This window comes from Crocuta crocuta, unplaced genomic scaffold (genome assembly GCF_008692635.1).
Source record: "Crocuta crocuta isolate KB4526 unplaced genomic scaffold, BGI_CrCroc_1.0 scaffold39, whole genome shotgun sequence".
NCBI classification, from domain to species: Eukaryota; Metazoa; Chordata; class Mammalia; order Carnivora; family Hyaenidae; genus Crocuta; species Crocuta crocuta.
The window spans coordinates 8,006,911-8,020,328 of NW_027533334.1; the positions used below are offsets into that span (position 1 = coordinate 8,006,911).

The following is a 13,418-nucleotide window of genomic DNA, read 5'->3' on the forward strand; positions in this document are numbered from 1 at the left end:
AGTGAAAGAAGATCATCTGAAAAGGATACATACTGTATGATTCCAACTATAGGGCATTCTGGAAAAGACAAAACTATGAAGACAATAAAAAGATCAAGGCTGAGAGAGGGAGCGAGAGATGAATAAGGAGAGTACAGATTTTTTGAGCAGTGAAACTGTTTTATGATACTACAATGGTGGACTCGTGTTGTTATAAATTTGTCAAGTCCCATAGACTATAAAACACCAAGAGTGAACCTAATGTGAACTATGGACTTTGGACAACCATGTGTCAATGCAGTGTCAAGGGGCTGTGCCTATGTCGGGGCAGGAACTTTCTATTCCTTCCACTCAATTTTTGCTGGGAACCTAAAGCTGTTCTAAAATATAACGACTATTTAAAACAAAATAGAATATTTCGGCAGAAGGGAAAGCCCTGTTAGGTCAATGGTCTTTAGTAGTGAGAGAAAGAGACTATTACCAGCTGAGTCAGCATGCACCTAAGTGGGCCTTGAATGACTTACCAGTTCTGAATGTAGTTCTAAGTCCTTTGCCCAAGGCTCATATAAAGCGTATTTTCTTTCATACTCGGGCAAAAGCCTTCTAATTAACTACATGCCTCCAGAATAACTTAAAGGCTGAATGAAGGAAACAGCTTGTTTTCTTTCTGACATGTATTTGAAGATGACCAAATTTTAAATTAAAACTTTCTAAGTTAAGTTTCTTTAGAGAAGCAAAGGACATTAATAAAAGCTTTTCTCATTTGGGAACTGAATAAACCAAAGTTACAGTCTTCAGATTCACTCTAAATTAAATATCCAGAACAGTTCAAGGGTCGCAGCTGAAGCTGAGGGCTTTTCTCCCAAGAGCAGAAACAGAGAAGTCGGGGCAAAATGACCAATAATTGGACACTTTGAGAACCGACTGTAGATCAGTGTTCTAAGGGTACTTGGAAAAGCTGTAAAAAGGGACAATCTCTCACCTACCACTCGAAAGGAAACCTGACTCTTCTCATGGTTTGGGTATATACTACCAAAGAGTGTGTAAAGAGAAAGATTATAAAAAGTCCATGAACACAACATAAAGCACTTTCTAAAGCAAATTCATCTCTGGAAGACAAAGACTAGTTAAAACAATCTATCAGAGCAAATCAGCAGATGATAAGGAGAATAAATACTAAAATAATGGTACAACAGAAATTAGATTTTATTTACATGGTGAAATGCTATGTTACGTTGAAAAGATATGCAAAAACACACTATTAATATTTAAATCAAATTCAAGGATCAAATCATCAAGTAAACTTTTTCTTAATTTTTATTTTTTTATCTTGAGAGAGAGCGTGCACGCCGGAGTGTGGGAGAGGAGCACAGTGGGGAGAGAGAGAGAATCCTAAGCAGGCTTCATGCTAAGCATGGAGCCCAACGCAGAGCTCAATGTCGTGACCCTGGAATCATGACCTGAGTTGGACACTCAACTGACTGAGCAACCCAGGCCCTCCTCAAAGCATCAAAATGCATCATTACTTCAGGTTCTTCACTGAAAAAAACTGTTTCCTTCTCTGCACTCTCGCTGTTCTATTCCCAGTATTTCTGACAAGCAAATGTGTAGCCATTTACCCCAGAGCAAGCAATTCTGCAACACCAGCTGATGTTGTACAATCCAAATTAATTCTGACCTGGAGATGGTGTCCAATCCCACAGGTTAAGGGCTCAGTCCCACAAGACTGCTCCTTTCCTCAGATGCCAATGCCAATTAGAAGTCCCTGGTTCCCTGTACTTTTTTTTTTTAATGTTTATTTTTATTTTTGAGAGACAGAGAGAGACAGAGTGAGTGGGGGAAGAGCAGAGAGAGAGGGAGACACAAAATCTGAAGCAGGTTCCAGGGTCCAAGCTGTCACTACAGAGCCCGATGCAGGGCTCAAACCCACGAACTGTGAGATCATGACCTGAGCCAAAGTCAGACACTTAACTGAGTGAACCACCCAGGCGCCTCTGGTTTCCTGTCCTTCTGACCAGCTGGCCATAAATTGGTCTGACCCATGACCCCTCCTCAAATTCAGTAATTTGCTGGAATGGCTCCCAGAACTCAAGAGAACAGTTTACTTACTACTAATTTTTTTCTGCTTTTAAATAAAAAAATTTAACTCAGAAACAGCCAGATGAAAGAGATGTATGAGGGAAGGGGGGTCCTTGACCTCTTTTGGCTTAACCACTTTCCCAACACCTCCATGTGTTCAATAATGCAGAAGTACTCCAAACCCCAACTGGGTCAGATTTTTATGGAAGCTTAATCAAGTAGGCAAGGCAGATTAAATCATTGTCCTCGTTCAATCTCTAACCCCGTCCCCTTTCCAGAAGCAGGTCTGGGTGGGGCAGGGGTAAAAGGGCTGAAAGTTCCAACCCTCTAACCTTGTGGTTGGTTCCTCTGGATACCAGCCCACCATCCTTAGAGGCTTTCCACCTCATTAACATAAAAGTTGTGACTAAAAGGGGCTTTCATGAGTAAGAAAAGATGTTCCTTTAGCCTTTAAGGTTTTAAGGCTGTTAACACTAAAAAGAATGGACCAATTTTGGTGCTATTTAAAAGATAAAGAAGGATTTGCCTGATGTGGATAACAAACTATCTTCTTATGTGTACCAGGAATTAGAAAACTCTGGAAAATAGAAGGTATATATCACTGTGATACTGTTATATAAGAAGAAAATACGGGATGCCTGTGTCGCTCAGTCAGTTAAGCTTCAGACTTCGGCTCAAGTTGTGGTCTCGCAGTTCATGAGTTTGAGACCCGTGTCAGGCTCTGTGCTGACAGCTCAGAGCCTGGAGCCTGCTTTGGATTCTGTGTCTCCCTCTCTCTCCACCCCTCTCCCTCTCTCAAAAATAAACATTAAAAAAAATTATTTTAATAAGAAAATATGTATTTAGCTTTTTGTGCAAATACCCCTTTCCTGGCAAATAGCTCCTAAAACCCTTGTAATTTACTAAGTCAAAATAGGCAGAGAATGACTTCAGATATAGAGAAAACTGGAAGTACATCAGAGAATTAAGTTTTAGATCATGACATTGAGATTCTTCCAAGGATTAATCTTCCATTAATTGACCCAGATCATCAAAGTTTATTTCTAACTTTAATTTTGAATTATCCTAGATATGTCACATTTGTTAATAATATTGATATAATACTAACTCCTTAAAGTTTACTGCTTTATGTGACTCACATAAGACTACTTCAAAGATACTACTTTAAACAGGTTTTAATAAAATACCACAATGACTAATACTATGGTAAGCTTTTATAGAAATTAAATCATGTTTTTCAAGGTAAACTTTAATTTTCCTGGAATTCATTTATATTAAGATAAAAGCCTTAAAAAGTATTTAATAAGGAGGCACCTGGGTGGCTCAGTAGCTTCTGACTTCAGCTCCGTTCATGATCATACAGTTCGTGAGTCTGAGCCCCATACAGGCTCTCTGCTATCTGCCCAGAACCTGCTTCAGATCTTTTGTCTCCCTCTCTCTGCCCTCCCCTACTCACTCGCTCTCTCTCAAAAATAAACATTTTTTAAAAAAGTATTTAATAGGGGCGCCTGGGTGGCTTAGTTGGTTAAGCGTCCGGCTTTCGCTTAGGTCATGATCTCGCGGTTTGTGGGTTCGAGCCCCGCGTCGGGCTCTGTGCTGACTGCCAGCTCAGAGCCTGGAGCCTGTTTCAGAGTCTGTGACTCCCTCTCTCTCTGACCCTCCCCTGCTCACGCTGTCTCTCTCTCCCTCTCTCTCCAAGAAATAAATAAAAATATTTAAAAAAAAAAAGTATTTAATATATAACTGCCTCATTCCAAAGAGGAATTTGAGGCAGCCAGAGAAACTAAATAGAGTTTAACTACAGCTTTAAGGCGATTACTGTAGTCAACATTTAATGGCATACTGGACACTATAATTTTCATGGTTGCACCAGACTATAACGCCATTAAAAAAGGAAAGAAAGAAGCAACGACTCATTGAGAAATGTCTAAGGCTCCATAATTAACTAACCTGCCTATATATCTTCAAACACCTCTCTAATCCAATCCACCTTTCATGTGAGATCTTAGACAGTAATTTATTGCTCCCTTAATAAGCTATTAACTACATGTGGAGGTTAAAAAGAAAAACCTGAAGTTGTTACTACACATACCTGTATTTTTCCTCTCAAAATTCACAACATAATTTTATGATTGCTCCAATGAAGAGTGTTCAAATGACACTAAATACAATGAGATATTAGCACAAGTGTTGCAAAACTGAGATCAGACTAAAATCCTAGCCGGCTCCTACCCTATGCCCCCCCACCATACAAGTCCCATGAGCCGCTCCCCTGAGTCTAAACCAAGACAGCTTACCCTTCAGCACCTGGGATGGCCTTGCCAGGATTCGAACCTGGATCATCTGTATGGTCAGACAGAGGCTTCCAATGAGCACAAGACCAGCTGCGGGTGCAGATCCCTTCCTCACAATTAAAATTCTGAAATGCCAGGCATTTTCAGAGAACCCAGTTTGCAGAAAGACAGTTTTTACCAGATACTAAAAATAAAGAACTTGAGGAAAAAAAAAAGAATGTAAGGATCAGGCTACACGTCTCAAAGCTAAACGATACTCCCACACACACCATTTCCTTTGGTCAAAATCACCTTGAAAAGGAGGCAGGTAAAGATCACCCTAACTTTTTATAAATGAAGTTAAGGCAGAGGTGTCAGACAGACCTCTTATAATGGGACTAAACTACTCAAAATTGTAAGGAAAACCAAGGCTGTTCTAGAAACTTTACCTTGCCATTTTTCTGGATTGGGCAAAACTCTGGACCTCTTTTGAGGCAAGTTTATTCGAGGATCCCCAACTGTCAGTCCCAAAATAGTACCAGCTGGAATTTCTGCTGGTGATGTTATTCCTTTAACAAAAACAAAAACACAAGTTTATACAAAGTCACTCACCATATATACATATACGCTTGTATTTTCAAATGTGATTTCTTCTCAGGCTATTAAAAAACAGGTATTTCTCTTTTTTCTCATTGATGCTTTTTGGGAGTAAATTAACATTTATAACAAGCGACGTTTCTTATCAAAGACATTAAATGAACAAAACGGAACATTTTACAACATGGACATGTATATTTCCGTCAGTGATAACCACAGTAACTTTACACACAAAGGCAACCACATACAGGTTAAGTTTAGTCCTTAGTTTAGTACCTGGTCTATGTGTTTACCTATTGTAATGGAGTGGTGGCTGTTAGGAATACTAATATATACTCAAATAGTGTTTCCCATGCTCACGGAGTCAGGTCTCTCCCGAACATGGTTTCCTGCTGTATTATGGCAGGGAGTTCCAAGTTAAAAAGCACCACTCCATGCAGGTAGCCCAACTGTAAAACATTCTTTCAACCCGCTTCCCACTCCTCCCTTCTTCCCCAAACCACCCCATCGACATTCCCTCTGAATACCTCCCAACAACTCAAAAATGGCTTCTTGTCTGTGATGAAGGGAAACGCTATCAGGATTCTTACAGGTTTCAATCCACCAATGGTGAGGTGTCTTCTCTGCGTCCTCTCCCTCCTGAAAAATAACAACTCCTATTCACCAAACAATGAGCCAGACTTGATCATTTTATTATGGCTGTGATATGTGGGAAAGTGCCATTATATTAACACAGTAATTAACACCAGCCTGACTACTCTTCTCACCAGAGGCAAGGACATTGTGTGACACTTTTCTCGAGATTTCACACACCAAAACAACATGCATGGTTTTCCGAGAGGCCACCCAAGCTGCTCCACACCCACGTTTTTCTCTCAGCACACTACTGACAGAAGAGGCCTGCTCCTGGCTCCTCCCCCACTACCACCAACTTCATACCGATTTAAGCAACAAAACCTTCCCCACCAAAGAAAAAGCAAACCTGTTTGAAGAAATCTTACAGCACAAGGATATCTTACAATCAGTTACATTATTCCAAGAAACTTCAAATAAGACACACAAATGCTTTACTTGTATCTTCCCCCAGACAGAACCAGGAATTAAGCAAGCTTTCAAAAAGCACCTCAGGGGCACCTGGCTGGTTCGGCTGGCAGAGAGTACTACTCTCAATCTCGGGGTCATGAGCCCCATGTTGGGTACAGAGATTACTTAAACAAAAGAAAACAAAACAAAAAACAAAAAAGCACCTCAAGTACCAGTTATACACCAAGGAAGGGAACCTACAGCCATGATTCATAGTGAAGTTCACTGAAGTAGGATGTGTTCCTACAGATTCTAAAGAAGTACCTTGTTAACATACGGGCTATTTACCTCACAGAAACTCAGACAACATAGCTTACAGGTTTAAAGTACAGGCTCTGGAACCAAACTTCTTAGGTTCAGATCCTCCCTGAGCAATTTGTTAGCTAGAATGGAATCCCCGCTCTGTACCAGGCACTGTGCTAAGCACTGGAGACAGAGTCTTCGCCATTAAAGTTCAATGTGAACACTGCATAAGTACACAAGCAAATCTAGACATATAAATTGAGAAAATATGCAAAATATGATGAAATAGAATTATATAATTTAACTTGGGGGTCAAGAAAGGATTCTAGTGGTAAATGATATAGAGGCTGAAATCTGAAGAACAAGGAAGGTTAACCAAGCAAAGGTCGGGGGTGGGGGGCCAGAAAGTTGAGCCAGGAGGGGAAAGGGGCTGTGAAGGCTCTAAAGGAGAGATCTGACATATTCTAGGACCTGAAAGAAAGCCAGTGTGGCTCAGGTGCAGGTGAGGAGAGATGAGGCCAGAGGCAGGAGGCACAGAGTATGCAGTCACAATAAGGGCTTTGGATTTTACCATAAATACAAGAAGAAGCTATTCAAAAGCTTTTGATTGGGAAGTAACATGATGTGAATAAACTGTTAAAAGATCATTCCATTTCCTGCATGGAGAATGGAGCGAAAAGAAGGAACAGTAGAGGAAGTGGAAAAGCTGCTTTGGTATGCAGGCAAGAGACACAGAGGTTGAGGCTGGCGTGGAAGATCTGACCATGTCAAATCTGTGAGAGGCACAGTCAACGGAAGGGTTAGTTGCACGAATACAGGGGAAACAAACCGAATTTGAATCCAGTATCTGATTCCTAACTTAATCTCTCTTCTATATACCCTGTCCACTTGATAGCCACCAGCCACAGACAGCAATTTCTATTTAATTAAAATTAAACAAAGGTACAAAGTCAGCTCCTCAGTCACACTAGGCACATCTCAAGTGCTCAAGGGCTATACGTGGCTAATGGCTACCATACTGGATGCCACAGAATATCATCCTTGCAGGAACTTCTACCAGACAGTACTGCACTAGACATACTGCCCTTAACCTTTTAGGGAGCACAGACCCTTAAAACTAGCCCCAGAAAATATGCACCACACAAGTACAAACAAACAAATAAAACCCGGCACACACTTGCAGTACTTTTAGGGGTTCTCTGTTACCCACAAAATTCACAAACTTGCAAGGACAGTATGTACTTAATTAAATAAGAACAAGTCAGTTTACTTATTAGATTTGCTTAGATTTGTTCTTCTAGAAGTGAAATAGGGCAAAGTATTTGATAATAAGCATTTAATAAGTAGAGAAATAAACATTTGTAGGGCATGGCCCCAAATGCTACTAAAACAGGTGCGGTGTCACAAATTTGCCAAGGACATGACTGAATGAAAGCACGACAGTCATGTTTACTCTTACGGTATGGACAGGAGCAGCTTTGAGGGCCTCGGTTAGGATGGAGTGGGAAAGTGGACCGATCAGCCGCAGCCTGTTCATCTCCATCGTCAAATCACTGAAAGAGAGAAAAGGTCTTACGATGGAAACCTCCTTTGGACACAGTGTCTGAGCCACAGGTAAGAAGAGAGCAAGTCTTCACTAAAACCGTTCAGTGGGTTTAGAGAGAACTGAGCCTGTACCTGAGGATAATGCCTGTGGCTGCAGAGATCCAAGAATACGGCTCACATGGATCTCTAGTTCCGTCACCGATCACTTTTTTAACTGGTTTAGCATTTTCTCCATCATCTTTCCGTTTTCTTTTCTTGCCAATTTTCTCATCAGGCAGTTCCATTTGGCTTTTTTCTTGGGATGGTGTCAACAGGGGCTCAGAGGTGCAGATGTCTGATTTGATGGGTTCTGTACACTGGCACGCTGCTTTTATTTCCTCTAAAATATCCTACAGAAATATTTAAAAACTTCAGGTCATTTAATTCATATTATTTTTTCTTCCTATAAAAATTTACATTTGTATCCCTTTACAAATTAAATGAAATTCATCATCATCAAAAAGCTTTCCTGGGGCTTCTGAGTAGTGCATGGCACTTGAAACAAAAAACTCCTAATGTAAAAGATTCATGAAAATAATGGGACTTCTCTGAATAATTAAAATTTTTTGAAAATGAGATTAAAGAGAAAATTTATAGTCTACCATATAGAAGCAGTGACTATGCAAAAAAAAAAAAAAAAGAGAGAGAGGGATTAGAAATCATCCGAATCTGGGGCACCGGGAGGGCTCAGTTGGTTAAGCATCCAAATCTTGATTTCAGATCAGGTCATGATCTCAGGTTGGTGAGTTCGGGCCCCACACCAGGCTCTGTGGTGGCAGCACAGAACCTGCTTGGGATTCTCTCTCCCTCTCCCTCTCTGTCCCAACCTTGCACACACATGTGTGCTCTCCTCTCTCAAATAAATAAATAAATAAATCATCAGAATTAACTCAAAATAGCTTCTCATCATCAAAAAGGCTCTTACAAGCACCTGGATACCAATGAAGCAATTCAGACCCGGTAGGACCATTTGACCAAATGCAACATTTCAAGCCACTGCATATGTAATATGGTGGGTTTCTATCTCTACTTCGACTCAAGGCTTACGAAAACGTGAAGGGTCAAGATTTGCTTCATTTCATATTCACGTAACATTCTTCCCTATAGTCAAATACCAAGCTCTCAGCCAAAATTTATACTACTTAAATTTCCAAATCATTGATTTCAACAGTAATTAAGAATGCAGTAACAGCCGTGAGGAAGTAACTCAAAGATTATACCTGTTTCAGAGTTGGGTGAAGCCAGATCCATAACTGCCTGCTCTCAGAAGTGTGACCAGGGGTCGACTCAGGCCTCCAAATAAACGTAACAGGCCCCAGCATCTCTCTAGGGTATTTATTTGCCCGGTAAAGCGTGACACTACCTTGGCGTTTTCCAGACAAGCAGTGAACTGCTGCAAAAGTCAGTCCTGACACAGGCAAAAACAAAAGTCCATGATTTCCCGTGCCGAGATGGCCGTGCTGTTTCCTGATGGCCATCCTCTTATCTGCTGTCTATCTCCATGAGGGATGAGGTGCTGGGGTTGACCACTGCCTAGATCAAACCCTATCACACAGTAAGTCCTCAATAAACACTGAATGAATGAATGAATGAATGAATGAATGAATGAATGAATGAGGACTGAGTTTCTGCCCTACTAAATTCACTACACCAAAATAATGGTTCCCTCATTTTTCACTTAACAAAGTTACAAATAATTTGTAACCACCCCACCTTTCTTACATTAACATTCTCATTGGGTACAAGAACTATCTCATGCATTTTTATGTATGTTTAAATTCCAAAACATGGGGCGCCTGGGTGGCTCAGTCGGGTAAGTGTTCGACTTCGGCTCAGGTCATGATCTCATGGTTGTAGGTTCGAGCCCCACGTCGGGCTCTGCGCTGACAGCTAGCTCCGAGCCTGGAGCCTGCTTCAGATTCTTTGTCTCCCTCTCTCTTTGACCCTCCCCTGCTCATGCTGCCCCCTCTTTCTCTCAGAAATAAATAAAACATAAAAAGAAATTTAATAAAATAAGTTCCAAAACGCTTACTTGCTCATGAAATGAACAAATATGCTAAGACTAAAATAGCACTGGGCTTTAAAACCAGTTTACCTGCATCAATGTTACACAATGGAGAAAGTGCTTTCAGTATTTCTTCCTCTTTGCCCTTCAGCTCCAAACAACAGTAGTAGGATAAATCCTGCACAAAGGGAGAGACATAATCAAATACTTAGGATGGGACATGGGAAAAAAACCGTAAAAAAAAAGCCAAAAGTCACATCAGAAAAACTATAAGTACAAGACACAAAACAAACTGCTAAAGCTATGATTTCATAAGTCAAAATCTGAAACCTGTCTATTCTTTGGATATTAGCAAATATTTTTAAACCAAATTAAAGCAAAGTACAAAATGAACTTTCACTTGAAATTTAAGTTACTGTGTCTTTTCTAGACAGAAAATCTGTGAGGGTGCTTCAGTCAGAGGAGCATGAGACTCTTGATCCTGAGATTATGAGTTTAAGCCCCACATGGGGTATAGAGACTACTTAAATATATAAAACATTTTTTAAAAATCTGTGTTTTATGCCATATTTACAGACAAGTTCTAAGCAGATTATAAAAACTGCTGCCTCTAAGTAAAGGGTTATTCCTCTCCCCAAATCTAAGGTAAGAAATCAGAGTAGAATACCATGATAGCAATATATTCTGCAAAGTTATGCTAAGGTTGTTCACTTTGGTTAGCTAATTCAGGACTCCAAGATTATTTAACACTGAACCTAGATACATAATGTTGTAATCAATTTATCCCATATTCCTCCCGTGCTTAGTCTTGACTAGGATATTCAACTCTGATTAAACAACGTACAAGGAAAAATGAAAGTAATGAGAGCAAGACCTTACCAATTTAAATGAGATGGCGAGAGATCAACTGAGCTGGTAAAATCAATATGCTAAAGAATCAGAACCGCAGTAACAGTCACCATGGGATGACGAGTGCCAGGGGCTGGGCTGTCATCTACCCCGCCCAACACGTGACGAGCCAGGTACTTTGAGTTGCCGTATCCGACAGGGGGATACTGACACAGAGACTGTCACTGAACAAAGCCATGTATCAGCAAGTGGAGAAGCCAGCATTTGAGTCAGGCTCACTGACCCCCAAACCAGCCCCTTTGCCCAGCACCTTTAAGCAATTTAGTACACTCAGCACCTGAAACTAAAAAGGGAAACTACAGCTAAGCTTCTGCCAAACTCCCAGAATTCAGGGCTCTCACACACACAGAAATCTTCCCAGCAGCAGGGATCCACTGTCAGCCGTCAGTGGGCAGATGACCCTCACCCAACTCTGTACGACTAAGTGACAGCACCACACAATGGTTAAGAGCCTGGAAGTCGTGGCATCAGACTCAGGCTCAAATCTCAACTTCACCACTCACTGGTTGTATAGGTGTGGGTCAGTTACCTATAACTTCTCTGTTCCTTAGTTTCCCCATCTGTAAAGTGGAAATAATGCTAAGTACCTCTGCTGTGGTGTTGTTGTAAGGACTAAATGAGTAAACGTAGATAAACCATGAAAATCGGGACTGGCAAAAGATGAAGTACTCAAAAATGTCTTTTACTATTAGCTATCATTTGTATTACTTAGGGCTGATCAAATGTAAAGAAAATATCTGATAATGTCAGCAAAAACCTTGCCCCAAATAAGAAGTAACCGACCCACGTGTCTGAAAACTTTGGAGATGGCAGTGTACAGCAGAAAAAGCACAGGCCAGGGAAATTAGCTGCCCCAAGGCTACCTAGCCACCGACAAGGTGCAAGACTCTGGACAAGCCACTTTATCTCTCTGGATCCCCGTTTCCACAACGTAAATAGAGGTTTTTACGATAACCAGTGATTTCTGCTGCTGAATCTTCAAATCAAAAGCCCTTAAAAGGTTCTTACCTTTATTTCACACCCATCAGGATGGCTATTGTCAAACTGAAAATAGTAAATATTGGTGAAGACATGGAGAAATTGAACGCTTGCACATTGCAGGCTGGAATGAAAAATATCATAGCCTCTATGGAAAACAGTAGGGCAGTTCCTCAAAAAATTAAACATGGTATTACCATGTGAAACCCCAATTCCACTTCTAAGTATAAACTCAAAGAATTGAAAACAGAGACTTGGAAAAGATATTAGCATGTTCATGTTCATAGCAGCATCATTCACAATAGCCAAAAGGTGGAAACAATCTAAATGTCCACTGCTGGATAAACAGACAAACAAGGCGTGATGTGTACATACAACGGAGTTCTATTCAGCCTTAAAAATAAGGGAAATTCCAACACATGACACAACATGGCTGAACCTTGAAGACGTTATGTTAAGCGATGTAAGCCAGTCTCCAAAGGATAAATATTGTGTGATTCTACTTATATGAGGTATCTAGAATAGGCAAATTCCTGAAGACAGAACGTAGAATGGCGGTTGCTGGGAGCAGGAGAGTGAGCAACAGAGAACTATTGTTTAATGGGTACAATTTCCCTTTGGGAAGAAGAAAAAGAGCTGGAGACGGATGGTGATAATAGTTACAACAGTATGACGATAGTCAGTGCCACAGAACTATGCACTTAAAAATAATTAAAGGGCAGGGAGCCTGCGTGGCTCAGTCAGTTAAGCGTCCGACATCAGCTCAGATCATGATCTCACAGTTCGTGGGTTTGAGCCCCACATCAGGCTCTCTGCTATCAGTGTGGAGCCTGCTTCAGATCCTCTGTTCCCCTCTCACTCCCCCTCCCACTTGTTCTCTTTCTCTCTCAAAATAAATAAATAAACCTTAAAAAATAATAATAATATTTAAAAGGGGTGCCTGGCTGGCTCAATCAGTGGAGCAAGTGACTCTTTTTTTTTTTTAATTTTTTTTTTTTTTTTTGTTTTTTTTTTTTCTANCCCTGGAGCAAGTGACTCTTGATCTCAGGTTGTTAAGTTCAAGCCTCACAACAGGTATAGAGATTATTTAAAAATAAAACCTTGGGTGTATGGGTATCGGGTAAGTGTCCGACTCTTGGTTTCAGCTCAGGTCATGATCTCATGGTTTCATGAGTTCTAGCCTCACATGGGGTTCTGTGCTGGCAGGATGGACCCTGCTTTGGATTCTCTGTCTCTCTCTCTCTTTCTTTTTCTCTGCCCCTCCCCACTCATACTGTCTCTCTTTCTAAAAATGAATACTTTTTTAATTACTTTCTTAACTTTAATGTTTTATTTATTTTTGAGAGAGAGAGAACAAGAACGAGCAGGCGAGGGGCAGGGGGGGTGGATGGGGACAGAAGATCCCAAGCAGACTATGTGCTGATAACAGAGAGCCCCATATGGGGCTCGAACTCAAAACCATGAGATCATGATGTGAGCAAAGCCAGACACTTAACCGACTGAGTCACCCAGATGCCTCTTTTTAAATTAATTTTTGTTAATGTTTTATACATAAACTTTAAAAAATAAGTAAATAATAGGGGCGCCTGGGTGGCTTAGTCGGTTAAGCGTCCGACTTTCGCTTAGGTCATGATCTCGCGGTTCGTGGGTTCGAGCCCCGCGTCGGGCTCTGTGCTGACTGCCAGCTC

The 13,418-nt window shown here is 40.8% G+C and overlaps 1 protein-coding gene across 1 annotated transcript in view; it reads right to left on the reverse strand.

Moving 5' to 3' along the window:
* Positions 1-13,418, reverse strand: part of POP1 (POP1 ribonuclease P/MRP subunit) — a 35,711-nt gene that overhangs the window by 15,152 nt on the left and 7,141 nt on the right. The window contains exons 6-11 of the mRNA XM_077748235.1: positions 9,934-10,021; positions 9,059-9,246; positions 7,932-8,188; positions 7,714-7,807; positions 5,456-5,567; positions 4,781-4,900 (exon numbers count right to left, since the gene is read on the reverse strand). Of these exons, the coding sequence (XP_077604361.1) occupies positions 4,781-4,900; positions 5,456-5,567; positions 7,714-7,807; positions 7,932-8,188; positions 9,059-9,246; positions 9,934-10,021 (859 nt within the window). The remainder of the gene's footprint in view (positions 1-4,780; positions 4,901-5,455; positions 5,568-7,713; positions 7,808-7,931; positions 8,189-9,058; positions 9,247-9,933; positions 10,022-13,418) is intronic.